Genomic DNA, 26,789 nt, shown 5'->3' on the forward strand with positions numbered 1-26,789 from the left:
GGAGACCAGAGGTGGGCGGCATTGCTGGCTAAAGCTCGTGACGGGAGAGCCTCGCGAAGCGGAGCTGGAGGTGCACCATCTCGCTTGAGATCCCCAGGGCTTTCCTGCTGAAGCCGACCAGCCTGCTCGTCCAGGAGCGAGGATGGCGAGGCGGGTGAGAGAGGCCGGGCATGGGAACGAGGGCGCCGGGTGAGCGATGTCGCACCGGCGGCTCGGGGCGGCGGCGGGTTGAGTGCGCCAGGCTGCGGCTCGCCCCCATTATGGTCTGAAGCAGGGTTTTCTGTCTGCGCTTTTTTCCTTAACGCTTAACCTTACCAAGAAGCGGATTTTGCTTTCCAAAAGGTGGCCTCCAAGCCTCCTGGCATTCTGGTTCTCTGTTTCAATGCCTTGAAAAAAAAAAAAAGGATGCTGCCAGGCGGTGGCTCCGCAGATGCTGCTGCTCCCCAGATCCTTGTCCTCGGGGAGTGGAACTGGGCGGTGAGGCGTGGGTCCTCTCCACAGCCCGGGGGGGGGGGGGGGTGATCCATTGTCTCTGGCTGAAAGGCAAGAAAAGCACATTCTATTTTAAATCGCCTCCCAAAGGGGAGAGGGGATGCTCTTCTGCTCCCTGTTGACGCCAACAGTTGGGGTGGGGCTGCGGAATTCGGGGCGTCAGGAGAGCTCGCTCCCTTCTGGATGCCTCTTTCTCCCCTTTTTTGGGTATTTGCTTGGGAAGCTATAAAGGGTCGGATAAATCAGGGTTAAAACCCAGGTATCTAGGAGAGACAGACATTTTGTGTATTCGAGATCTGTTTACATGACAGTAAATGAAGGGGAAGATTTTCATTTACATTGGTATAATTGATTTTAAAAATTGACACTAAATCATTTTAAATCCAAATACAACTAATGCCTCAAGGTAAAATTTTTTTCCCATGTATAATTTATTGACAAAACCACACAGCCGGTTATTTCTTTCGATACCTTTCCTAACAAAGGAGAATGGTGGCCATTGAGCTAAGGTTTACTGCGTTCCAGATGCTCTTAATTTTTACAGCTATCCGTCACAGAAGGAATTACCTGATTTTACAAATAAAGAAACAGACAGAGAGGTTGATTTTTCCAAGTCTGTGTGACTGTATGTGGTAGGATCAGGATTTGGACCTAGGAATTTTCTGGAATAGTGGTATGAATAGGGGCGATGTAGCTGACAGCGGCGCAGCTGTCAGGTGAGACCCCGCCTCTGTGAAACCTGGCCCTCCTGGCAAGGGGTAGAAGCGGACTTCTTCGTTACTGGGCTTCCTATGATATGAATAATGAAGACTTTTAGCTACCTAATACATATTGGCATCTACTGTATCTTAAGCACTGTATTAAGTGCCTTACATGTTCAATTTTCATAGTAACTCAATGAGATAGCACCATTTTTTTTTTACCTTCCTCATTATTAGCTATTGTATTTTTTTCAGTTACCGTTGATATTCAATATTATTGAATGTTTTTTTCAGGTGTACAGCACAATGCTTAGACAATATTATCATGTACAAAGTGGTGTCCTTAATTAAGTCTAGTACCCCCCTGGCACCTTACATAATTATTACAGTATTATTGACTATGTTTCCTATGCTGTACTTTACATCCTCTTGACTATTTTGTAACCACCAATTTCTACTTCTTAATCCCTTTACCATTTCCGCTCAGTCCCCCAACCCTCTTACCCTCTACTATCAATTCTCTGTATCTGAGTCTGTTTTTATTTTGTTTGTTCACGTATTTTGTTCTTCAGATTCCACTAATAAGTGAAATCATATGGTATTTGTCTTTCTTTGTCTGATTTATTTCACTGAGCATAATAGCCTCTAGATCCATTCATGCAATTGCAAATGGTCAGATTTCATTCTTTTTATGGCCAGTAATTTGTACGTTCGGCTGCTTTTTTATCCATTCAATTGTTGATGGGTGCTTTGGTTGCTTCCACATGTTGGCTATTGTAAGTAATATTGCAGTGAACAAAGGGTGTATATATTGTTTTGAATTAGTATTTTGAATTTCTTCAGATATATGCCCAGAAGTGGAATCATTGGGTCATAAACCTGTTCCAATTTTAATTTTTTTTTAACAGAAACTCCATATCATTTTCCACAGCAGCTTCACCAAGCTGCATTCCCACCAACCGTGCAGGAGGGGTCCCCTTTTCTCCACATCTTCACCAACACTTACTGATGAGCGCCATTCTGACATGTGTGAGATGATACATAATTGTGGTTTTAATTTGCATTTCTCTGATGATTAATGACAGTGAGCATCTTTCCATATGTTAGTTGGGCATCTGTAAATCCTTTTTGAAGAAGAGTCTATTCAGGTCCTCTGCCCACTTTTTAATTGGATTGTTTGGGCTTTTTAATTTATGTTTCTTTGATGTAAATTGTATGAGTTCTTTATAAATTTTGGATATTAACCGGATATGGATGTATCATTGGCGAATGTGTTCACCCACTCAGTAGGTTGTCTCCTCATTTGTTGATTATTTTGCAGAAACTTTTTTTTTTTTTTTTTTTTTTTTTTTAAAGAGGCAGAGATAGACAGGGACAGACAGACAGGAACAGAGAGAGATGAGAAGCATCAATCATCAGTTTCTCGTTGTGCGTTGCGACTTCTTAGTTGTTCATTGATTGCTTTCTCACATGTGCCTTGACCGTGGGCCTTCAGCAGACCGAGTAACCCCTTGCTGGAGCCAGCGACCTTGGGTCCAAGCTGGCGAGCTCTTTGCTCAAGCCAGATGAGCCCGCGCGGGACCTCGGAGTCTCGAACCTGGCAGAAACTTTTTAGTTAGATGTAGTCCATTTTTTTATTTTTTTATTTTGTTTCCTTTGGTGCAGTAGATATATATGAAAAAATATTACTAAAGCCATGTCAGATTGTTTACTGCCTATGTTTTCTTCTAGGAGTTTTATAGTTTCAAGTCCTACATTTAAGTCTCTAACCCATTTTGAGTTTATTCTTATGTATGATGTAAAAAGGTGGTCTGATTTCACTTTTTTGCATGTTATGTTTAAATTTCCCAACACCACGTATTGATTAGACTGTCTTTAACCCATTGTATATTCTTGCTCTTTTTTGTCATATATTAATTGATCATGTAAGTGTGGGTTTATTTCTGGGCTATCTCTTTTTTTTTTTTTCATTCATCTACTTGTTTTTAAACCACTACCATATTCTTTTGATTACTATAGCCTTGTAGTATAGTTTGATATAAGGTAACATGATACCCCCGACTATGTTTTTTCACAAGATCACTGTTGACTATTCAGGGTCATTTGTGGTTCCATATAAATTTTTGGATTATTTGTTCTAGTTCTGTGAAATGCCATTGATATTTTGATAGGAATTGCATTGAATCTATAGATTCCTTTGGGTAGTAGGGACATTTTAACAATACTGATTCTTCCTGTACATAAGCACAGTATTTGCTTCCATTTATTTATTTCTTCTTCAGTTTCTTTCTTTAATGTCTTAAAATTTTCCAAGTATAAGTCTTTTACTTCCTTGCTTAAGTTATTCCTAGGTATTTTTAAATGTAATTTTAAATGGGATTACCTTCTTAATTTCTCCTTCTGAAAGTTTATTATTGGTATATAAAAATGCAACTGATTTCTGAATATTAATTTTATATTCTTTACTGAATTTATTTATCAGTTCTAGTCACTTTTTGGTGGAAGCTTTAGGGTTCTCTTTATATAGTATTTGTCTACAAATAATGACAGTTTTACTTCTTTCTTTCCAATTTGGATGCTTTCTATTTCTTTTTCTTATCCGATTTCTGTGGCTAGGTCTTCCAGTATTATATTGAATAAAAGTGGTGAAATGGCAAAATTGTTAGATCCCTATTTTAAGGAAAATACTTTTAGCTTTTACCCATTGAGTATAACATTAGCTGTGGGTTGTCATATAGGATATATAGATATGTTCCCTTTATTCCCATTTGCTGAGAGTTTTATTTTTATCATAAATGAATGCTAGATTTTGTCAAATGCTTCTTCTGCATCTATTGAAATAATCATAAGATTTTTATTCTTCATTTTGTTTATGTGGTGTTTTATGTCAATTGACTTGCAAATATTGAGCCTACCTTGTATTCCAGGAATAAATTCCACTTGATAGCGATATATGATCTTTTTAATGCATTACTGAAATTGGTTTGCTAAATTTTGTTGAAGATGTTGCATTTATGTTCTTCAGAATGTTGGCCTATAATTTTCTTTTGTTGTAATGTCTTTGTCTGGTTTGGAATCAGGTCAATGCTGGCCTTGTAGAATGAACTTAGGAGCCTTCCCTCCTAAGTTTTTGGAATAGTTTGAGAAGGATAGGTGGTAATTCTCCTTTGAATGTTTGATAAAATTCACCTGTGAAACAATGCAGTCAAGGACTTTTGTTTTTTGGGAATTATTTGATTACTGATTCAATTTCATTGGTAGTAATTGGTCTGTTCAGATTTTCTGTTTTTTCTTGAGTCAGTCTTGGAAGATTATATGTTTCAAGGATTTTATCCATGTCTTCCTAATTGTTCAATTTGTTGACATATAATTGTTTGTAGCATTTACTTATAATCCTTTGTATTTCTGTAATGTCAGTTGTCACTTCTTTTTTATTTCTGATTTTAATTGAGTTCTCTCTTTTTTCCTTTATGAGTCTAATTAAATGTTTATCAGTCTTGTTAATCTTTTTTTGTCATTGATCTTTTCTATTTTTTTAGATACTATTTCATTTATTTCTGCTTTAATTTTTATTATTTTCTTCCGTCGACTCACTTTGGGCTTTGTTGTTGTTTTCTTCTAGATTATTTAGGTGTAAAGTTAAAGAGTTTATCTGAGATTTTTCTTGTTTCCTAAGGAAGGCCTTTATTGCTATGAATTTCCCTCTTAGGATTGCTTTCCTGTGTCCCATAGATTTTGGGTTGTTGTGTTATCATTTTCATTTGTCTTGAGGTATCTTTTGATTTCTTCCATTAATCTCATTGTTACCTCATTCATTGTTTAGTAGCATGTTATTTATTCTCTATGTGTTTGTGTGTTTTTCAGTTTTCTTCTTGAATTGATTTCTAGTTTTAGACCATTGTGGTCAAAGAAGATGTTTGATACCATTTCAAACTTTTTAAATTTATTGAGACTTGTTTTGTGGCCTAACATGTGGTCTATCCTGGAAGATGTTTTATGTGACTTGAAAAGAATATATATTCTGTTGCTTTGGAGTAAAATGCTCTAAAATATAAATCAAATCTATCTAGTCTAGCATGTCATTTAAGGCCACTGAGTTTCTTTTTTTATTTTAAATGAATAGGGTAGTGTCCACTACCCAAAGTCAAATCATCTTCAGTCACCATATATTTATCCCCCTTTACTACTTTCCCACCCACTTTTCTCTAATAAGTAACATACTGTTGTCTGTGCCTATGAGTTATATCCAAACAGAGTAAAATCATATGGTTCTTAGCTTTTTCTGACTGACTCATTTTGCTTAGCACAATATTCTTAAGGTTCATCCATGTTGTTGCAAATGGCAATATTTCATCTTTACTCATGACTGAGTAGTATTCCATTGTGTATATGTACCACATCTCCTTTAATCATCTATTGAAGGTCACTTTGGTTGTTTCCATGTCTTGGCCACCATGAATAATGGTGCAGTGAACATTGGTGTGCATATATCCTTGTGAATAAATGTTTTCAAACCCAGAAAAGGAAACTATTCTTAATTTTTTGAGGAACCATTATACTGTTTTCCATAGTGGCTGTACTAGTTTCCATTCTTACCAACAGTGAGATTTTTTTTTCTCCACAATGTCTCCAACTCATGTTATTACTTAGCTTGTTAATAATGGTAATTTTAACAGGTATGAGGTTGTATCTCATTGTAGTTTTGATATGCATTTCCCTATTTGCTAGTGAAGTTGAGCATCTTTTCATGTATCTGTTGGCCATTTGTATGTTTTCTTAGAGGAAGTGGCTGTTCAGGTCTTCTGCCCATTTTTAAACTAGATTGTTTGTTTGTTTGGTGTTGAGTTATATAGATTCTTTAAATAAATATGTTTATTTTTATAAATATGTATTTTTACTTGAATTTATTGGGGGTGATATTTGTTAATAAAATTACAAGGGCCACTGCTTTCTTGTTAATTTTCGGTCTGGAAGGTCTGTTCATTGATTTCCATGGAATATTAAGTTTTATTGTAATAGTATTACCTTTGATCTCTCCCTTTATTTCTATCAGTATTTGTTTTATATATTTAGGTATGCCTATGTTGGGTACATAAATATTTACAAAGATAATATGCTCTTGTTGTATTGCGCCTTTTATCACTATGTAATTTTCTTTGCCTCTTATTAGGGCTTTTGTTTTAAATACTACTTCATCTAATATAAGTATTGTTACCCCAGCTTTTCCTTGATTTTCACTTTCATGAAATATATTTTTCTAACACTTTCAGTCTGTGTATGTCTTTTGTGCTGAGATGGTTCTCTTGTATAACTATCTTGTATGTATGAACCTTATTTTCTCATCCGTTCAGTATCTTATGTCTTTTATTGGAGCATTTAATTAATTTACATGTGAAGTAATATAAATAGTGACGTTTATTGCCATTTTATTCTTTATAACTATGTTCCTTTATTTTCTTCTTTTTAAAAAGTCCCCTTAACATTTCTTGTAATACTGGTTTGTTGGTGATGAACTCATTTAGCTTTTTCTTGTCTGGGAAGCCCTATTTCTTCTTCAATTTTAAATGATATTCTTGTTTAGTAAAGTAAGGCTTGATTGTAGGTCTTTGCTTTTTATCACTTTGAATACTTCTTGCCATTCCTTCTAGCTTGAAAAGTTTCTGTTGAGAAGTCAGTTGACAGTCTTTTGGTAGCTTACTTATAGGAACTGTCTTTCTCTTGCTGCTTTTAAGGATCTGTTTGTCTTTAACCTTTACCATTTTATTCATGATATGTCCTGGTATGGGCCTCCTTAGGGTCATCTTGTTTGGGACTTCTTGTGCTTCCTGGACTTGTATATCTATTTCCTTCATGAGGTTAGGAATATTTCCAGTCATTATTTCTTTAAATAGATTCTTGATTGTTTGCTCTCTTTTCTTATTCTGGTACTCCTGTGATGCAAATATTGTTGTGTTTGATGTTGTCCCAGAGGCCCCTTAAACTATCTTCATTTTTTTTTTAATTAGTTTTTCTTTTTACTGGTTTGAATGCCTGTTTTCTGCTACCTTGTCTTCAAAATCGGTGATTCCGCCCTCTGCTTCATCTAATCTGTATTTGATTATTTTTCTAGTGTATTCATTTCAGACTGATTCTATTTTATGGTTTTCATCTTTTTTTATGATTAATATATCTTTAAGTTCTTACTAAGTTCCTTGACCATATTTACAACCAGTGTTATGAATTCTGTATAGTTTGCCTCCATTTCATTTGGTTCTTTTTCTGGAGATTTCTCCTGTTCTTTCATTTGTGGCATTTTTTTTTTGGCCTTGTCATTTTGGCTGCTTCTCTGTGTTAGTTGCTATGTAGTAGATAGATCTGTTATATCTCCCATTCTTGGCAGGGTGGCTTTATGTAGTAAGTCCTATGAAACCCAGTGTTGCAGCTTCCTTATCACCTGAGCCTGATGCTTCAGGAGTATCCCGTCTGTGTTTGTGCCCTGTTTTAGTTGAGCCTTGATTTTTTTTCCTGGTATGATAGTGGGTGTGATTTACCTTAAGCCTGTTTATGAGGACTGGCCACCACCACCACATATCAGCTGCTGTGCGGGGGCTGACCCCATGAAGCAGGATTTGCCCCAGTAGGGTCTGGTGCTTGCTGGGACTACCCTTTGGGTGTGCCACTTGAGAAGTTAATTGAGTGGTGCTTTATTGTCTGAAACCAGCTACTGGGAGTGTGTGGGTTAAGGGGATTCTTGGGGGCTTGGGCTGTAGTGCAGGTCAGTGTCAGACTCTGCGTTGACCAATCACAGGTACCGGTGAGGAGTTATGAAACAATCCTTACTTGGTAGCTCTGTATGCCAATCCTGGAGTCATGTAGAAGAGGCCATGCTGTGAACTGAGGCTACCACTACAGAGCCTGGGGTTAGGTCAGCAAAAGGCCCTACCTAGCCTAAGGCCTGCCACCGCCTGCCATTTGCCCCAAGGCTCAGCTGCTGAAAGAGCCTCAAGCGGTATGCAAATTGCATGAGGCAGTGTCCCAGAGAGTCACCAGGGTGGTGAGTCTTGTTCATTGGTTAATAGAGATTTAGGTTTGTTGCCAGTGCTGATCCTGAGGCTACTCAGCAAAAGCCACCACCCACCTGGGGCTTGCTCACCTTTGCAGTAGCCTGGAGTCTAAGGTCATTGTCAGGGTGGAGCAAGTGGAGTTCACCAAGCCATACAGAAAGAATCAGGTTTGGTTGTACGGGGGAAGGGCTCAACACAAGGACAGTGGCTGTCATCCCTCCAGGTGTCATTCTGAAGCAGCACAACTCAGTTTCTCTTTGTATATCTCTGGAATTCTCCAAGCTTGACCAGAATTCATGAAGAGCTTTTTTTAAAAAAAGACTAAAATACAGGCCCAGGCTGGTTACTGCCAAAGGGCCTCCAGTGATGCGTGAGTTGGGTGAGGTGGAGGATCAGATAGTCATCAGGTGGAGCTAGTGGAGTTCACCAGGCCAGTGTAGAAACAGGTCTGGCTGGGTGGGAGAATGGCTCAACCCCAGAGAGATCTATAGGCTGTGCAAAAAGTGCTCAGCACAGAAGTGGTTGGTGTCCTTCCAGCCCTCATGTTGAAGCCACATAACTCAGTTTCTTTCTGTATGTCTTTGGCACCAAAACTCCTAGCATTTTCCCCTCAAGTGGGGCCCAAGTTGAGTGCCTATGAGTGAGATTTTGTGTGCAGTTCCTATAAGAGTACACCTGTGTTTCTAGCAACCATCTGTCTCACCTCAAAGGAGCAAATTTCTGCTGATGTCCACAACCAGATGTTATGTAGACTTCTCTTCCTCACACTGGTGTTTGGCTGGGGAGCCAAGTGTGAGGCTGAGATCCCTTGCACCTCGGAGAATCTGTTGCGGCTGAGAAATCCCTCTGAATTCTAAACAAACTCACCTAGATGTAGGGCCAGCCCATTTTGCATTTCTGCCTTTCTTATTAGTCCTGGCATGGCTTCTTCTTTATATCCTTAGTTATAGCATTTCTGTTCAACTGGTCTTCAGATGGTTCTCCAGGTTGATTGTTTCATTATTTAGTTGTAACTTTAGTGTGATCATGAAAGGAAGCAAGTGCAGCAACACCCTACTCCAGAATCTTGACCAGAACCCTAACATCAACTTTCATTTTGTGATCGTGTCAGTCTCTATTCTAGGAGCTTTACGTAGCCTACCTCACTTAATCTTTTTGCTGTTATTTCTCCTGCATCTTAGAGAGTTATAAATATTTGTCCTAGTTCACACTTCTAGTATTTCTGCTATCCCACTATCCCCAACTCAAGTTAGCCAGAGTAAATATATATAATAACAATGCTTTCCTTTTCATTTCCTTTGTCTCAGTCACTGTGTCTTTGTTTCTTAAATATTGCTGGCTTCTGCTTTACACATCTTGTGTTTTGGTATGTATCTACTTTCTCTCTCGTCCTAAAACACAGTTTTTTCACACTGAGAGCCAATCCTTTCCGCATTTCTCATCACAGCTTTTGCTAAACTTGGAATTACACATCCAAGTTTATAAGAGTCATGATGTTTTTGAAAAATAGTGTGGAATTAAAATGTGAAAAAAAGATTTTAGTTTTGGAAACCAAAGTTTTTAAATAGCAAGAGTCTAAGCATTTAATTTTGAAAAACTTAAATACTAAAAGACCAAGAACATATGTTTATTCCACAAAAAACTTAATGAGAAAAATGGAGGGTGATGGAGGAACTAGCTTTTCTGACCCTAGAGGAAATCAGTGTTTTTTAGTCTGGGAAAGCAAAGAGGACTGACATGTTTAGTCTCACATACCAGTTTGTATCCTGAAAAGGAGGCCCTGCACCCATCCCATAGGAGTGAGGAATTCAGGAAGATGATAAATGAAACATACAAATATATGTTAAAATCTAAGAACAGAAAGCACCTGTACCTTGCTTTCCTGAGGTCAGGGGTGAGAAATTGTGGGATAGACATGCCTATTCATCATAGCAAGGAAACAGTAAAGCAGTTGTGGAGAGATAGATGGGAGTCTAGGCAGAGATTTTGTATAATTTCCTTTTGCCCAACACAGGAAGAATCCAGAAGCACGGAATTGGAACAACACATGACAGAACATCTTGTAACCACAAGACTTAATTGCACAGATCAATAATCCTGATACTTTGAGGCGGGAGCAGCAGCCTTAGAGAATGCCAGCATTGATAGAAGTTTGTTACCAAGGATTGGTAGCCCTTCCCTAAGGCTTGGCATTATGGAAACTCTCAGGAATACAGATGCAATGCCAGAGATTGGGACAATCGTGAAGTGTTGAGTTTACAGGAACTGAATTGACAGAAATAGTATGACATTGACTAAAACTAAGTCTCTACCTCTAATTGGAATGGCAACATGAAGTTCAGTTAAAGAAAAACATAGAAAAATGCACATTTCTTACACAGTTTTATTATAGAAAAATCTAGAACTATAGAAAAATATAAGGGAAAATTATATTTCTTGCCTGTATCCCTTTTAATGAACATACACATGTACACCAAATGAACAGATTCAGGGGCTACTGCGCATAGAAATTTATCTGTTTACCTTCTACCCACATTTTGTAACAAAATGATACCCAGAATAATATCTTCTTAAATATGCACATGATTTTCAAAAAGTCCAAGAATTTATGCCCAGAGACATGACAATAAAACAATGGAGAAAATAATAAAGCCATTACTGGTTTTTAAAAGGTATAATTTATATAAACTTTGCATAATTTGCAGGAAAATCTACTTTAGCAAACTGCAAGGGAGTCACTTGTTTTTGACATGTTGTTCCCCTGAGTTATATTGGTAACGTTAACAGATACGGGCTATTTTGGATGTGGGTACTCCAACATTTATAATCTCTGTGTTTTCTGTGTATTCCTGGCAGTTTGGGGTTTTTTCCAAAAATGCTATGCCTTTGGGACTTTGCTCTTGAACTTGGTGGTTTTAGGAGCAAGGCCTCAAATTGCTAGGGATTGCCATGATGAACGAACCACACTGCTGCTTTCCCCTTTCCATTTCCTGAGCACACTCTGCTATTCCTTTCATTTATAGTCTCTGGTCCTGCTTCCTCAAAACCAAAGTTCTCTGGTGGTTAAAACCGTAGCTACAACATTCTCTGAGACAGTGATGAGATTGAAGCTTCCTTTGCTTTGTCCATATCCAAATGCCTATTTTTGTACTTTGCTTTCTGTCTTCAGGTGTTCGGGAGGTTCTTCTGTCATCTGTCTACCTACAGACTGATTTGGTTCTTGGCAGCAGTGATGCTATGCAGGGCGCAAGGTAAAGATACTCAATTCCCCTGCATGGAGTCGGGAAATCTGATTTCTGGAGTGGAGACGTTTGGCCACTGTTGTTTATGCTGTGCTGGTTCATCTGTCTGCATGAATTATTTAAACATATAATTTGCTTGAAGGAGTGGGAGTGTTCTTTCTGTTTTCAGAAATATTTTTGTTTTCGAAGTGGAAGATGGCTTTGCTATTTAGACACTGTTTCTGTAGATAAAACCAGGCATGAAAGAAGTCTAAGTTAAGATATTTTCTACATGTCGAATCAAATAACTTTCAAAGCAGTAATGACCTATGTTTGTAAAGATATGGGAATGCTTGGGGGAGTATGACAGAATACAACCTTTTGAGAAGGTAATCTGGCAGTGATCCTTAAGACTGGCTATGCCCGTCTTTTACAGAAAAATACAGGAAATAATGAGATATAAAGGTTACACAAGTTCACGTAGTCTGTTATATAAAACACATGCCTGTGCTGTTCACTTATCTGCTGTAGTTCCTATTTATGCCAGACCTTCTATTCTCTATTCCATTGGAGGCCACCTCGCTTTGCTGCTGGCCTTTTATCACCTCCGTGTGACATTGTGCTCATCAGCCTTCATAAATGAAGGAAGGGCAGACTTTGCAGCACCTGCAACACAGGATTTATCGACTGGCTGGGGGGATATGAATGGAATTCTATGAGAATGGTAAAGAATCGCAAACTTCCTACTGAATGGTTTCTTCATAGTTAAAGAGGAAAATCACGCAAGAAGTTAAAACTAGCTTTGATCTCTTTCTACATTCCATTTAAAAGCAGCAACTTCTTCACATTTCTGACTTGCAGAATCTCAGCAAATTTTTAGGCAATCCCAATCCCAACAACAGGTATTGTCTGCAGAACTTTTTACATCTACCAAGAGCACACCTCACTAAAACTGGACTCCTGCCACATCAGGGGTTCCACACTGTGTTTGCTGCTATGTCCACCTTTATAGGCCTGATGTTAAGGGGTTGAGAGACAATATTGTTTGTGCTGACTTCTTTTTTTCTAATTACACTAGCCAACATTTTGTCTATAGTATTAGTCTTAAAATAGCAGATTGTGGTTTTTTTATTAAACCTAAATTTTTTTGCATAATTTTATTAATTTTTACTTTTATCTTTATTAACTCACTTTTACTTTTTTTGGTTAGGGTGTTTGGATTTGTATGTGTATTTATTTTTTAATTTCCTTATTTCTTGTTTCCTAATAAATGAAGTTAAGATGGAATATTATTCTCTGAGAACTGTTTTATCAATTTCTACAGATTTTAATATTATATCTCAATGTCATTTATAGTAATTTATAATTCTTGCTGGTGTAATTAGTTAAAAGAAGCATATAAATTTCCTTCCTCCCTCCCTTCCTTCTTTCTTTCTTTCCTTCCTTCCTTCCTACAGAGAGACAGGAAGACAGAGAGGAGGAGGAGAGAGAAATGAGGAGCATCAACTACTAGTTGCTTTCACTTTAGTCATTTATTGAGTGCTTCTCATGGGTGTCTCAAGCTGAGCAAGTGACTCTTTGCCAAGCCAGCAACCTTGGGTTTCTAGCCAGTAATCTTTAGGTTTTAGGCAGCAACCTTGGAATCATGTCAATGATCCTGCACTCAAGCTGGCAAGCCAGTGCTTTAGCCATTGACTTCAGGGTTTTATTTTATTTTATTTATTTATTTTTTACTTCAGGGTTTCGAACCAGGCCCCTCAGCATCCAGGGCGCCACTCAATCCACTGTGCCACTATTAATGAGGCTGAATTTCTAATTTATTGTGTGGTGCCCAGTCTTCAAGCTCATTTTATCCTATTTTAAGTTTAATTTTGATGAATGTTTTACATATTTTTGAAAAGACTGTATGTTCTCTACTGGGTAAAAAATTTACATAAATATTTGTTTTCAAATATTCTTATTTTGACTTTTTTGCTTAACTTAGTTTTTTAATATATGGAAATAAAAATTCTGAAAGAACTATGGGCCTGACCACATGGTGGTTCATTGAATAGAGTGTTGGCCTGAGATGCTGAGGACCCACGCTGGAAATCCCACTGCCACCAGCTTGAATGTGGGATCATAGACATGACTCCATGGCCACTGGCTTGAGCCCAAAGGTTGCTGGCTTGGGTAAAGAGTCACAGGCTTGGCTGGAGCCCCCTGGCCAAGACACATATGAAAGCAATCAATGAACAACTAAGGTTCCACAACTATGCTATGAGTTGATGCTTGTCATCTCTCGCCCTTCCTGTCTGTCTGCCTCTCTCTCTCTAAGAAAGAAAGAGAGAGAAAGGAAGAAAGAAAGATGACTATGGAAAGTCTCCCATAATGATTGTGGATTTATACATTTTTTGTAATTCTGTTAGCTTTTTATATTTTTTTGAGTTTTTCTTTTTAAGTGCATAGAGGTTCGTGATCAATATATCTTATTTTAGATTGTTCTTTTATTATTATTATTATATTTGTCCCTTATAATCTTTTTGTCTTTCAGTCTCCCTTTTCTCTTCTTTTAGAAGTCATGTTGTATTGATGCTGAAAAATTTCAGGTCTTTGAATTTTTCTTTAATTCATTCTGCATTTTTATTTCTTTGTGCTATATTCTGGAAGAATTCCATGACCTGGTCTTTTCTACATACTCATTTACTCTTCAGTGATATCCATTCTTCCAAGTCAGCCAATCTGTTAAGATTTTATATTTCTCATTCTCTACATCTCTAAGTTGTACTGTTGACAGTGCTGGCTTCTTTTTACCTTAAGATATCATATTTATTTTTGTCCAAATATTTGTTGATTTACGAGAGCTTTCTTTGTTTGATATGAATTCTTGAATTTTTAAAGTTTATTATCCCTCTTCCAATGTGTTAGCTTTCTCAAATGTTTGGCCATTTATTATTATATTGAGGTTTCCTATGGAATACTCTAGCACATCAGTAAGAGTAGCCAGCATTGGAGAAGGGAGATATTTTTGCCATGCCTTATATTCTGCACTGCACTCAGTAAACTTGGGTGCATGAGTTGATTGCCATTTGATTAACAAAGCTCTCTGCTACTATCAGCCTCCTGGAACATTGTCCTGTATGTCACTCTAAATTATATTGCTATATTCACTACTGCTTCCTGCAGGCAGACACTACTGCTGCTACCCCTTATTTGGTAGTGTGTATGTGTGGGATGTACAGGCTTCTGTATATAATCATCTGCCTGTTGTCCATTGACTCTTTTCTGCTCTTAGCTTCTACTTCTCAGGGCATAAACTCACTTGAATTTTTGAATAGGAACTCACTTTTTTATAGGAACTCACTTCTATCCTATATGACAGTTTCCACCTTCAGCCTTATTTCACCACTTTCCACCATACAGGGAGTCTTCACAGTTTCTTGTCACTGAGAATTTGCCTTCTTGTTTTACTACTCTGCTATTTTTAAAGATGGAAAAAACATATTTGAACTTATATTTTCTTAGCAACATCAGAAAAGGTAGGTAAATGTTTTCTTCTTTGCATTTTTCTCTATCTTTTCTATATTTGACTTTGAATATGAATTTTTAATTAGAAAAACGTGTATTTATGTACATATTAAATTTTAAAATATAATTTTTTTTTAAGATCCTCTGATTAAAGTGGTGACTCAAGATGAAAGAAAGCAGCTGAACACACCTGCTTCATTACGATGCTTTCTGGAATCTTCCCAGGAAGTATTGGTTGTGACATGGCAGAAAATAAAGGCTGTAAGCCCTGAAAACATGGTCACCTTCAGCAATGACCATGGGGTTGTGCTCCAGGCTGCCTATAAAGATAAAATGAACATAACTGAGCTGGGACTTCAAAACTCAACTATTACCTTCTGGAATACCACTCTGGATGATGAAGGATGTTACAAGTGTCTCTTCAATACCTTCGGTTCCGGGAAGATCACAGGAATATCTTGTCTCACCCTTTTTGGTGAGAATCTCTGAGAATACATTGTCTCTGACCAGAAACGTTATTTTTAAGAACATTTGGAACATGATAATATTACCTAGTTTTTCATGGTCCTAACTCCAGAAAAGTTTGTTAGAAGACACTTAGCCTTTCATGTCTACTATAACTGTGGCTAGGGTTATTAAAGAGTCCATGGGGCTAGATCAAATCTGTGCCTGGAGTTGTCTTTGCTCCGAGGAATCCTGTTGCCAGCAGGAGTAAGTTAGGGACCATGGTAAAGACAACACGTTCTCCATAAGCAATGATATAATTCAGACTTGGCTTTGAAATTAACAATCATGTGACCATAGAAGAGTCCTGTCCACTCTCTTCACCCAGTGTTAATTTATCTGTGCAGTAATGTGACATTGATTATCTGTAGTGTCTCTAATAGGTTTAATATTTTTGGATGTAAGATCAGAGCCAGATTGGGCTAACCTGGTGACCCCTCTCATTTCTTTTCTATGTAGCTCTCTCAGGATTGATAGGGGACATGCAACAGAGGCTCTTTATAGTTGATGTCAACCAGAAATTTAACTGGATTAGAAAAGCTTTTTTTGGCCCTGGTCGGTTGGCTCAGTGGTAGAGCATCGGCCTGGCATGCAGGGGACCCGGGTTCAATTCCTGGCCAGGGCACATAGGAGAAGCACCCATTTGCTTCTCCACCCCCCCCCTCCTTCCTCTCTGTCTCTCTCTTCCCCTCCCGCAGCCAAGGCTCCATTGGAGCAAAGATGGCCCGGGCGCTGGGTATGGCTCCTTGGCCTCTGCCCCAGGCGCTAGAGTGGCTCTGGTCGCAGCAGAGCGACGCCCCGGAGGGGCAGAGCATCGCCCCCTGGTGGGCAGAGCGTCGCCCCTGGTGGGCGTGCCGGGTGGATCCCGGTCGGGCGCATGTGGGAGTCTGTTTGACTGTCTTGCCCCGTTTCCAGCTTCAGAAAAATGTACAAAAAAAAAAAAAAAAAAAGCTTTTTTTAAATCAAGAAGCTTAGTTCGATAAGATTTCTTTTCTCTTAACTAACACATAGCTGAGATCAAGAATTGAGAAGTAGGAATGAGGGGTAACTTTGGAGCATGATGCAGTTGGTAATGGTTTTAAGAGTGAAGAAACAAACTTAGAGTTACTAAGAATGTTAATTTGAGTTTGAGCACACCAAAAATATTGGACGTAGGAAAAAAGGAGACTAAGTAGATAAGAATGCAAGGGAGGTATGACAACAAATACAACATTTTTTCACTTATTTGGTTATAATGAATCCTCTCTGCAGGATCTTATGCCATATTTTCTTCATTTCTACTTGTTCCATTCTCTCTGTCTCCCTCAGTCTCTCTTTTTCTTCCTTCTCTTTCCAATCCTCTCTCCCTCAACATTTTCTTCTTTTTTCTTTACCCCCTTTCTCCTTCCTTCCTTCTTTCCTTCCTCCCTCCCTCCCTCTCTCCCTCCCTCTCTCCCTCCTATCTCATTTTTCTTCTTTTTCCTTCTTGTGTTATATGTTTCTCATTTCTGTTCCTTTTTTTCCTCCTTTGCTCATCTTTCTCTTTTTCTGCTATCCTCCCCTCTTTTACTCATAATTTTTTGTATTATTTTTTTGCCTAAAACTAGAATCAAAGGAGTCTTTAGGTTAGTAATATTGTTGTTCTTTTCTACACTGACTTTTTCTAGCCATTCATAGCTTTTATCTGTCATTCTCTGATATACCAGAGAGCTCTGCCATCCATCCAGTCTGGCCACATCAACCATAATCATCTTCCTTCACTTTTATCTCTGTTTCTCAGTGCTCATTGATGTTAGTAACCTAGACACTCTTTGGACAGAAACACAATTCTATTGCCTACAGCCCACTGTCACCCACCCACCTCTTGAACCTCTAAGTACAGACAGACCAAGTTTTAATTTAGCACTGTCCTCTAATTATCTTGTGGGCTACACAACCAACCACAGAAAGACAGGTCTACATTTTGTTCAGAAGAGATAAACTGTATTCCAATAAAAATGAACTCACTAGTCAAGGGACTTTTAAAAAGGGAACAAGGTAAAGCTGGCCTAAAATTAATGCCCTTTTCCCATAAGGTGGTTATTTTTTTTTAATTCTATAAGGTGATCTCCAAGGTTCTTCAACTGTCATTCTGTGATTTGGTTATGACATCATAACTTACATCTTGTATAGCTATTCCAAACAGGGAATTTCCAAGTTTCTTCCATGCAACTCATTTACTGGTTCAGTTCCAAACAAAAAACTGCTCTCACAAAGGAGCAGTCCCTGAACAGAGTCTCTGCTCTGAAGCTGCTTTGGTGCTTCTGAGACATGTAGGCTACTTGTATGGAAGTGCTCATTGGTGGTCATTGTCGAACTATTTGTGAGTGGCAACCAGAAAAAGCAAAAGATGCTGCATTGCCTATAAAGAAAGAGAACAGAATAATTAGGCTCTGGACTATTTGAGAGAGAAGATAGTCTTTGTCCACCCAGCTAATTCACCTAGAAACAAAATACAGAAAGGATATTTCTTGTCACAGGGTTGTATGAGGCTAGTCCCCATCCTGCAGGTCAGAGAATTAGACACAGGAAGAACTTAGAAGGCCCCAACTGGGATTGGATGTATTAGTTTGTCTTTCTAGCCCCCCACTGTCTTACTGTAAATATCATTGTCATCACTCTGAGGAGAAGTGAAACTCAGACCACATGTTTAACTGATGGCAGACCATTATTATTTTTTTTGTCCCAGTACAGCCCACAGTATTCCTTCACTACAAACTCTTTGAAGACCACCTAAATATCACTTGCTCTGCCAATGCCCGCCCAGCCCCTGTGATCTCCTGGAAGGTCTCTGGGTCAGGAATGGAGAACAATACTGAGATTGTCTCACATGCCAACGGGACCACGTCTGTCACCAGCGTCCTCCAGATTAAAGACCCCAAGAGTCAGATGGGGAAAGATGTGATATGCCAGGTGCTGCACCTGGGGACTGTGACCGAATTCAGGCAAACTGTGAATAATGGTAAGAGAAGGTGGCCAAAGATGGCTGTGGTCACACCTGTGTATACACACCTGGAAGGTGGTGAATGCTCTGAAGAACCTGTTGGCCTCTTAGCAGAGGAGCTAATAGAGGAGAGAATGGATTAAGTTGGGAAGGAAAAACAGCTGAGGAAGCCAATGTTACTTGGGTAAATGTGGCATGGTATCCATATACCAAATGCTGAGATCCGTTCATTCATTTTTCCTTCCTTGCTAACATTTACTGAGTGTTTGTGATGTGCCAGTTGCTGTGACAGTGAGCAAGACTCAGAGAGCGTCTAGTCTACTAGGAACTACTGCAGTGGCTGAGTAGTTGTAAAACTGCATGTTAAAAGCTTGCATAAGGAAGCTACCTGTGCACCATGGGAGGATTGCACCATAGGAGGATCGCAGGTGGGAAGGAGGGGGGAATCAGCTCAATCTGGGGAGATCAGAAAGATTTCCTGGAATGAGACATTTATGATGCAACCTTTGCATAAATTACACTGCGGAAAAGGGCAGTAGCATTTTTAGGAAAGGGACCAATCTGAGGTGTTTTCCTCACCCCTTTTAAAACACACTGCTTCTTGTTCAAGATTCCCTTTGCTCGCTTGTGTTTCTATCTAAACTCTACCTCCAGGCCTCATGGATACAGGAGGTAAGGGTACGAGAGAGAAAAGAAAGGGAAAAGTCATAACAGCCACAGCTGTTTTCTTTCACTGGCAATTTGAACAATAAAATCTGAAAAACCTTTCCCATGGATGGCTCATCGGTGCAGTGGCCTCTGAGGAATATCTCCTGTAGTCATTTCTGGAGTCCTTGAAAAAACACACTAATCAAAACGTCAACGTTTAGGTAAATTTTGTCAAAAGGATTCTGGTGTTAGGTTTGGACATTTTTTAAATAAACTCAGATTCAACCATGGCAAAGGATACACTTTCCTGAAAAACAAGAACCTGTAAAGGAATGTGTCTCCGTTTCCAAGAATGTCAAAAGTAACATCTCATTTATAATGATTTTCCCCCATTATATTTCTCTGTATTTTCCAAAACTTCCCCAGTGAACATATTACTTTAATGGAAAGTATGGCAAATAATATGTTCTTTAGAGGCAAACTGACCTCTGAATAAGCCTTGATTTTACCGCTTAGTATGGGGTGGTCTAGATTTAGTTAACTTCTATGAGCCTCAAGGTTTTTTAATATTAAATAATAATAATGTTACTTACCTCCTGGGTTGTTTTCAGGAGTAAATAACACATTCAAAGCTCTTATTACATATTAACCACATAAAACATGTTACTGTTATTATCTAAGCATTTTAAAAATAATACCATGAATATAGACATCAATATGTATATATTTAAGAATAATTTTTATTGAAAGCTTAACACTAGTAAAAACTTGTCACAACTATTTGCTTTATTCTTTTTTCCTCAAAAAAGCTTCTTTTTTTGACTTTGTTTTTTCTCTTTTTCCCTTCAATATATATAGGCTTTTGGTTTTCAGTTCCACTGTTGTTAAGTATTGTTTCCCTGGTAATTCTCCTGATCTTAATCTCAATCTTACTGTACTGGAAACATCGCCGGACCCAAGACAGAGGTGAGTCATCACAGGAAGTACGAAGAAGGAAACAAATTATTATTTAATGACAATTTAGGGGTCACATGAAAATGTTAATAAAAGGATGACAACAGTGTGTTTTGTGTGTTGTTTCTAAAATAACATAAATGTTAGTGGTGTTTTAAAACAACACATCAACATTATTTTCTTGCAGTTGGACATTAAACTGGACGTTTCTGCATTTGATGCACTGAGATTGTTTAAAGACTGTTTTGTAAATTGAGAGTAAAGGCTATGATAGGAAATGTGAAAAATGTGAAAATGTTTGTCTGATAATTGAAATCATCTGATGACAAAACCAGAGAAAGAAGTTCAGCACCCATGCTGTGTTCTTTCTACCCATTAATGAGAGAAACAATCTCTTCTCATTTTATAGCATTCCATGGGCCAGCTATTCCATTTAAGAAACTGTGAACTTGTCTGATATGATTAATAATTAATTAGCTAACACTTTATGTGTTATACTCTCACTGTGCCTCCAGCATGATAAGCAACTTGCAGGCGATCCATACTTATAATGACTGTGTCGTGCCATTCTGTCCTTAGAGGCTGTGAATTTTTCTCCATTCCCTCCAACATCTGTCACAGTGTCTTATGTATATACCAAGTGCTTAATAAATGTTCATTAAAATAGTGAATGAATGAATAAATGGACAGAAGGATAAATTTTGAAACTGATTTTTTAAAATTTCCTTTTTCTTATAAATTCAGTACCTCATACATGCTGAGTCTAAAACACTGTGAGACATGATAACACTAGAGACGCTATAGAACAAGAGGAGTCAGATAGAAAAAATGAATGAAATAGTTTTGGTTTCTGGAGATAAGACTAATTTATTAAAGCTAATGCAAAGCTGTTATCTATGTTGTGTGATGGGAATTTCTTAGGATGAAGAGGTAGGTGTTCTGGGAGTTTCTCCATCTCAGATGACTGAAAGATAGGGAAGGAAAAAAAATGTTGGCTTTTGAGTGTTATTATAGATATTTGTTTAAAAATCTCACTCAAAAAGAGAAAAAGGAAAAAACTCATGGGCACGGACAACAGTGGGTTGATTGCAGGTGGGGGAAGGTTGGAGGAAAGTATAGGGGTCTAAACGGTGATGCACAAAGACTTGACTTAGGAGGGTGAACACACTGGATGGTGTACAGAGATGTGTTGTAGAATGGGGCACCTGAAACCTGTATGTTTATGTTAACCAGTATTTCCCTAATAAATTCAATTAAAAATATTTTTTAAAATCTCCATCATATGCAACCTTTTTTTCATTTATGTCTCATAGACTAATATCTTTCATGTTCCATGTTTTTTTGAACAATTAATTTTGCATAAGACTTTTATAAATACCAGATTAATTCTTGTGGTTTTATAAGGAAAACAATAAATCTTGTGTCAGTTGCCCCTTCATCGAAGTAGATAAAGGTATTTTTTCCGTCAGGGAGAGAAGGTTGCAGATCAGCTGATCTTGTTGCACATAAAGGTATGCCCATAATCCCCACTAGCAACTTGCAGAATGTCAAAAGCAGAAGGCTGTTTCTGCTTTATCTAAACATTTTACTTTTCCAAATAGGAACTGAATCTCAGAGAGGAAAACTCTTTCCCTAAGATTATACAGCTAGTTAACAGCAGACTGAAGACTTCCTGGTCTCCTGACCTCTGCCATCATGTTTTCCAGTCATGACGCCCTGGAGTCCTGACTTGAAAGGCACTATTGTTCTCAGTTGCCCTTATTTCACTCTGTGCTTGCTGTTATGGCTGTATTTCTTTGGAAAGCTAAAGTAGAAAAATATCCAGTGTTCAAATTCATTTTTAAAAGTCCCTTTTGGGTAAGAATCACGGTACAATATTCAAACTCAAGGTGAATTCCACTAGAAAGGGGCATTTGCAAGAGGATTGTCCTCTGTTTATTAAGTAAGTCTTGGATTTTTGGGGAAATATAATTATTTAATGCCTTGTCTAGTTCCTGAAACAAAGAGTCAGCTTATCTCTGTACCCTGGCATTTTTTTATTTGTGAAATCTAGTAGTTCCCCTTTATCTAAAGGGAATACTTTCTAAGACCTCCAATGGATGCCAGAAACCTCATGTAATACCAGATGAGTTCTGTTTTTTCCTATACATACATACTTAGGATAAAGTTTACCTTATAAATTAAGCATGGTAAGAGAGTAACAATAATATCTAATAATAAAATAGAACAATGATAATATACTGTAATAAAGTTATGTGATTGGGCATTATTAAGTAAATTAAAGGTTCCTTGAGCACAAGCACAACAGATACCTACTGCTGCAGTTGATCTGATAACCTAGATCCATGATAGCGAACATATGACATGCATGTCAGCACTGACACGCATAGCCATTTTCAATGACATGCGGCCGCATACCAAAGAAGTATGGGGCCGCATGCGGAGAAGGACATTTCATCCTCTGCTCCTGCATGGCCAGGTGCAATAGCTGAGGATAAAACATTTGCTGTAGTGTAGACACTCCATGCTGGAGGTCTGTAGGCCAAAACAACAGAACTCCAGCACAGAGCGTCTAGTTCTGGGACTTCCTGTTAGGCCGTTTTTCTCGAAGTGACACACTACCAGAGTTATGCTCAGTTTTTTGGTGAATTTTGACATACCAAGCTCTAAAGCAGGGGTCCCCAAACTTTTTACACGGGGCCAGTTCACTGTCCCTCAGACCGTTGGAGGCCCAGACTATAAAAAAAACTATGAACAAATCCCTATGCACACGGTACATATTTTAAAGTAAAAAAACAAAACAGGAACAAATACAATATTTAAAATAAAGAACAAGTAAATTGAAATCAACAAACTGACTGGTGTTTCAATGGGAACTATGGGCCTGCTTTTGGCTAATGAGATGGTCAATGTCTGGTTCCATATTTGTCACTGCTAGCCATAACAAGTGATATGACACGCTTCCGGAGCCTTGACGTGTGCGTCCCGCGTCACTGGAAGTAGTACTGTACGTGAGTGATGCCGCGCTTTGCAGCGCCGCCACATACAGTGTTCCTCTCACTGACCACCAATGAAAGAGGTGCCCCTACTGGAAGTGCGGCTGGGGCCGGAAAAATGGTTTTAGGGGGCCACATGTGGCCTGCGGGTGTAGTTTGGGGACCCCTGCTCTAAAGATTGCCCATCACTAACCTAGATGGCTACTAAGTAACTAATGGGCAGGAAGTATATAGGATGTGGATATTCTGGCCAAAGGGATGACTCACATCCAGTTATGATGGAGTATGGTACAAGATTTCATCACGCTACTCAGAACACTGCAAAATTTAGGTACTAAAGGGTAAAGTAGGTCAAATATATGGTGACAGAAGGAGATTTGACTTTGGGTAATGAGCACACAACAAAATTCACAGATGATATATTATAGAATTGTACGCTTGAAATTTACTTTATTAACCAATGTCATCCCAATAAATTTAATTTAAAAACTTATAAGTTGTTTATTTCTGCAATTTTCTATGTTATATTTTAAACCACAGTTGACTGCAGGTAACAAACTGTGGAAAGCAAAGCTATGAATAAGGGGTATACTGTAAAGAACTGAACTTGTATTGAATCTTATTAGCACTAAGATTGCCATTTACTGATGTCTTCATGACATAAGGCCAATTCAGTTAATTACATTGAATGTTCAGTGGCATATTTTGAGTGTCTGGATTTTTTGGCTGGTTTCAAAAATTTTAACAGCCAGATTACTTGATCCTATATATTTAAATAGCTAGTGAAACCATGTGTTGCTTGTGCTGGCGACTTAATTGCTCAAGACTATGAAAATACCAGGTGGTGGCGCAGTGGATAGAGCGTCAGAATGGGACATGGAGGACCCAGGTTCGAAATCTTGAGGTCACTGGCTTGAGCACGGGGTCACTCAACCTTTTGTTGTAGTGCCCCAGTCAAGGCACATACGAGAAAGCAATCAATGAACAACTAAGGTGCCTCAATGAAGAATTGATGCTTTTCATCTCTCTCCCTTCCTGTCTGTCAGTCCCTGTCTGTCCCTCTCTGTGTCACACACACACACAAGACTAAGAAAATACTGGTTTAAGAACAAAATTTAAGTTCACAAAATTAGAAAAAAAAAAGAAAATCATTTTTTATTTCTTCAAGTAACAAATTCTGATTATCAATTTATGAGAAAAGTAAATAGTCTTATAATCTTTGCTTTCTATCTTTCTCTTTTTTCTTTTTTTCTTCTGTCTCTTAATTAGTGTGGGTGTGGGAGTAAGTGTACATGTATGCGTATCTGTGTTCAGTTTGTAGGGAGAGGACGAGGGATGAATTAGTTCTTGAACTTACTCAATGTGAGTAGACAGAATAATTTCTATGGAGTTACTCGTCAAGAAGATAAATCTGGTAAGTGAAGAAAGTCTGAAGTAAGGTTCAACTGTTAGATAAATTACCAAAACCCACTTTATTTTAGATGTAAATCATTGATTACTCACAAAAGAATAAGCAAATTTATAGTTTTTGATGAGAGGGGCTATTATTCTTATAGAAAGTTAGACTTCCTTTGGTTATGCATAATACCAGAGAGTATGATTTTAACTTTCTTCAACAGTAAAGCTGCATTATGAAGGAAGGTGTGATGAGTTAGGGGCAATTTTTCTTGGCATCTTTCTGATGAGATCATTACAGTTACTGCCCATGAGACTGCAACAAAAAGATAGTACAGTAGGTGAAGATGTTTCCAAATAACTCCTTTTTCTTTTATGAATCAGGTGCTTTGTTACTGAAATAGAAAGTGAGAAATATTAAATTTTCCCAGAGAAATTTTCCACCATTCTATTATAGTTAGTTATTTCTATTAAAAACCCAGTTGATGTCATAAATTTTGTCACTTCCACATATACTACAATCAAGTTAAATCTGGGGTTGAGAATAATTTTTTATTTCTTATTAGTCAACCCAAAATGATTACATGCTTCTCAGAAATAAAAACTTTACTTTGGGCCAGATCATCATAGACAATGACCTAATTTTTTAAAAAGCTTTTATTTTGTTAGCAGTTTTCTTTTGTTTCATTGAGTCAAAGCCAAACTGGAAAACAATAGAAAATTGATACAATCATGTGAAGTACATGTTTCAAACTTCACTTTTTCTTGAAGAATATACCTATTTCATGTAGAAGTGATTTTTTTTAACCTACATTATCTGTATAATAACCTTGATATATTTCATCTCACAATAGCCAATTAGTGGGCTCTTTGCTATGATAACTGGCAGTGTTCATAAAACACTGTATCCTGGGTGAGATCATGTTACCTTCTCCTATTTTAAGCTTAGTATTATGTCAGATAACAGAGGTGATCAATAAACAATTTGTAATGGTGAAATTCATAAGTAGTTAGAGGGACAATACAAAGAATACTTGTTTCCAAAAAAAAAATCTTTGTTTTGCTAAATAATTATACTTATGCTTTCTAAGATTGGACAAGTGCTAATTCTCATCCCTACCTCAGTTTCCTCATAGTTCCAAGGAGAAATATAATGTTTTATATGAGAAAATTGTTAAGCAACCTACATTAAATTCCTAGATCAGAATCACTGAGATAAATCTTGTATTCCAAGGCTATCTTTTTTACAAAATTTTAGCCTTGAATGGGTGCAAATGCAGCCCCACCATATAAAAATTTCATGGTATAATTTGATCACAAACTTACTGTCTAACAGACCCTTAAGCCTGGGTATTCTTTTTGCCTGATCTGTTCTGTGTCTTTTGCCATAGACAGCTCATGTTGGAAATACAGTACTGGCAAGGTTCAAACATGCAGAACTTTGCAGAGTTTTGATAAGAAATATTTAGGATAACACAGACTAAGAGATAGCTCCAAGACAAAACTCTAGGCCTTTTACCTCACTGTCTACATGCTTTGTAGGGAGGCCCTCTTCATCCCAGTTTCTGGGCCAACAAGCCTATATCCCTCCAAAGGATCTCCATATCTCCATCTGTCAACTTTGTGACCATTCTTACCCAGCCCAATGCCCAGCAAGTTAGTATCCATAGGAAACAAGGTGTTATAAATAAAATACACATGGATCATTTGGAATTCTTGAACTTGTTTTTTTTTACTTGAAGTCTTAAGTGATTCTGTCAACCTTGATTTCCTAGAATTACCTATATACCCTTTCAAAGAAGAGTCTCATTCTCCTCACATCACGTAGAGTCAAGAATGTCTAACTCCTTATCTTTGCTGACGAAATCTCCACAAGGAGAAGTCTATGTTTATTGATCCTTCTGTTATTTATCTTTCTAAAATCTATTAGGATAGAAAGTATAAATGTCCAAAGGTAATGTCTTGATCTTTCTTTTATCCAGAGCCCTAGAAGAGTCACAGAACCCTGACAATTATTCTCTGGTCTACTTGAATCTGATGCAGGAGGAGAGCAGGAGGAAAAGGGTCATTCTGCAGGGACCTATGAGAGCAAAAGTGGAAGTAAAAGGCCTAAGTATTTCAAGACTTTCTACTGCCATCTAAGCTACCCAGTGATTGTGTGAGTTCCAAGATGAAGTAATTTTTACCTCTCAGGTCTGTTGTAGGAATTGATTTTGTAAAGCAATGCAAATGTTTTGCTGTTGAATGGATACTGGATTTAGAGTCAGGAGCCACACTTATGGTTGACTTTGGCTGAGACCTTGTGTTAGTCTATTTAATAAACTTCCATGACAGTATTCAGAAATCAAGGAATTGGACCAGATAAT

At 37.9% G+C, this 26,789-nt stretch overlaps 1 protein-coding gene across 4 annotated transcripts; it reads left to right on the plus strand.

The window, feature by feature from the left end:
* On the plus strand, positions 1-26,530 carry CD200 (CD200 molecule). 4 transcript variants are annotated; one of them, XM_066241260.1, is made up of 6 exons: positions 2-154; positions 11,406-11,487; positions 15,104-15,439; positions 18,176-18,448; positions 19,937-20,044; positions 26,406-26,530. In XM_066241260.1, the coding sequence occupies exons 1-6, from the start codon at positions 143-145 to the stop codon at positions 26,411-26,413; spliced, it is 819 nt and encodes a 272-aa protein (XP_066097357.1). In that variant the 5' UTR covers positions 2-142; the 3' UTR covers positions 26,414-26,530. The 4 variants fall into 4 exon arrangements, with proteins under 4 accessions (XP_066097358.1, XP_066097359.1, XP_066097357.1 ...); XM_066241259.1 differs by lacking the exon at positions 26,406-26,530 and adding an exon at positions 24,343-24,436; XM_066241261.1 differs by lacking the exons at positions 11,406-11,487; positions 26,406-26,530 and adding an exon at positions 24,343-24,436 and having other exon boundaries at positions 1-154.
* Positions 26,531-26,789: the final 259 nt, after the last annotated feature.

Source organism: Saccopteryx bilineata, chromosome 8, assembly GCF_036850765.1.
Source record: "Saccopteryx bilineata isolate mSacBil1 chromosome 8, mSacBil1_pri_phased_curated, whole genome shotgun sequence".
NCBI lineage: Eukaryota > Metazoa > Chordata > Mammalia > Chiroptera > Emballonuridae > Saccopteryx > Saccopteryx bilineata.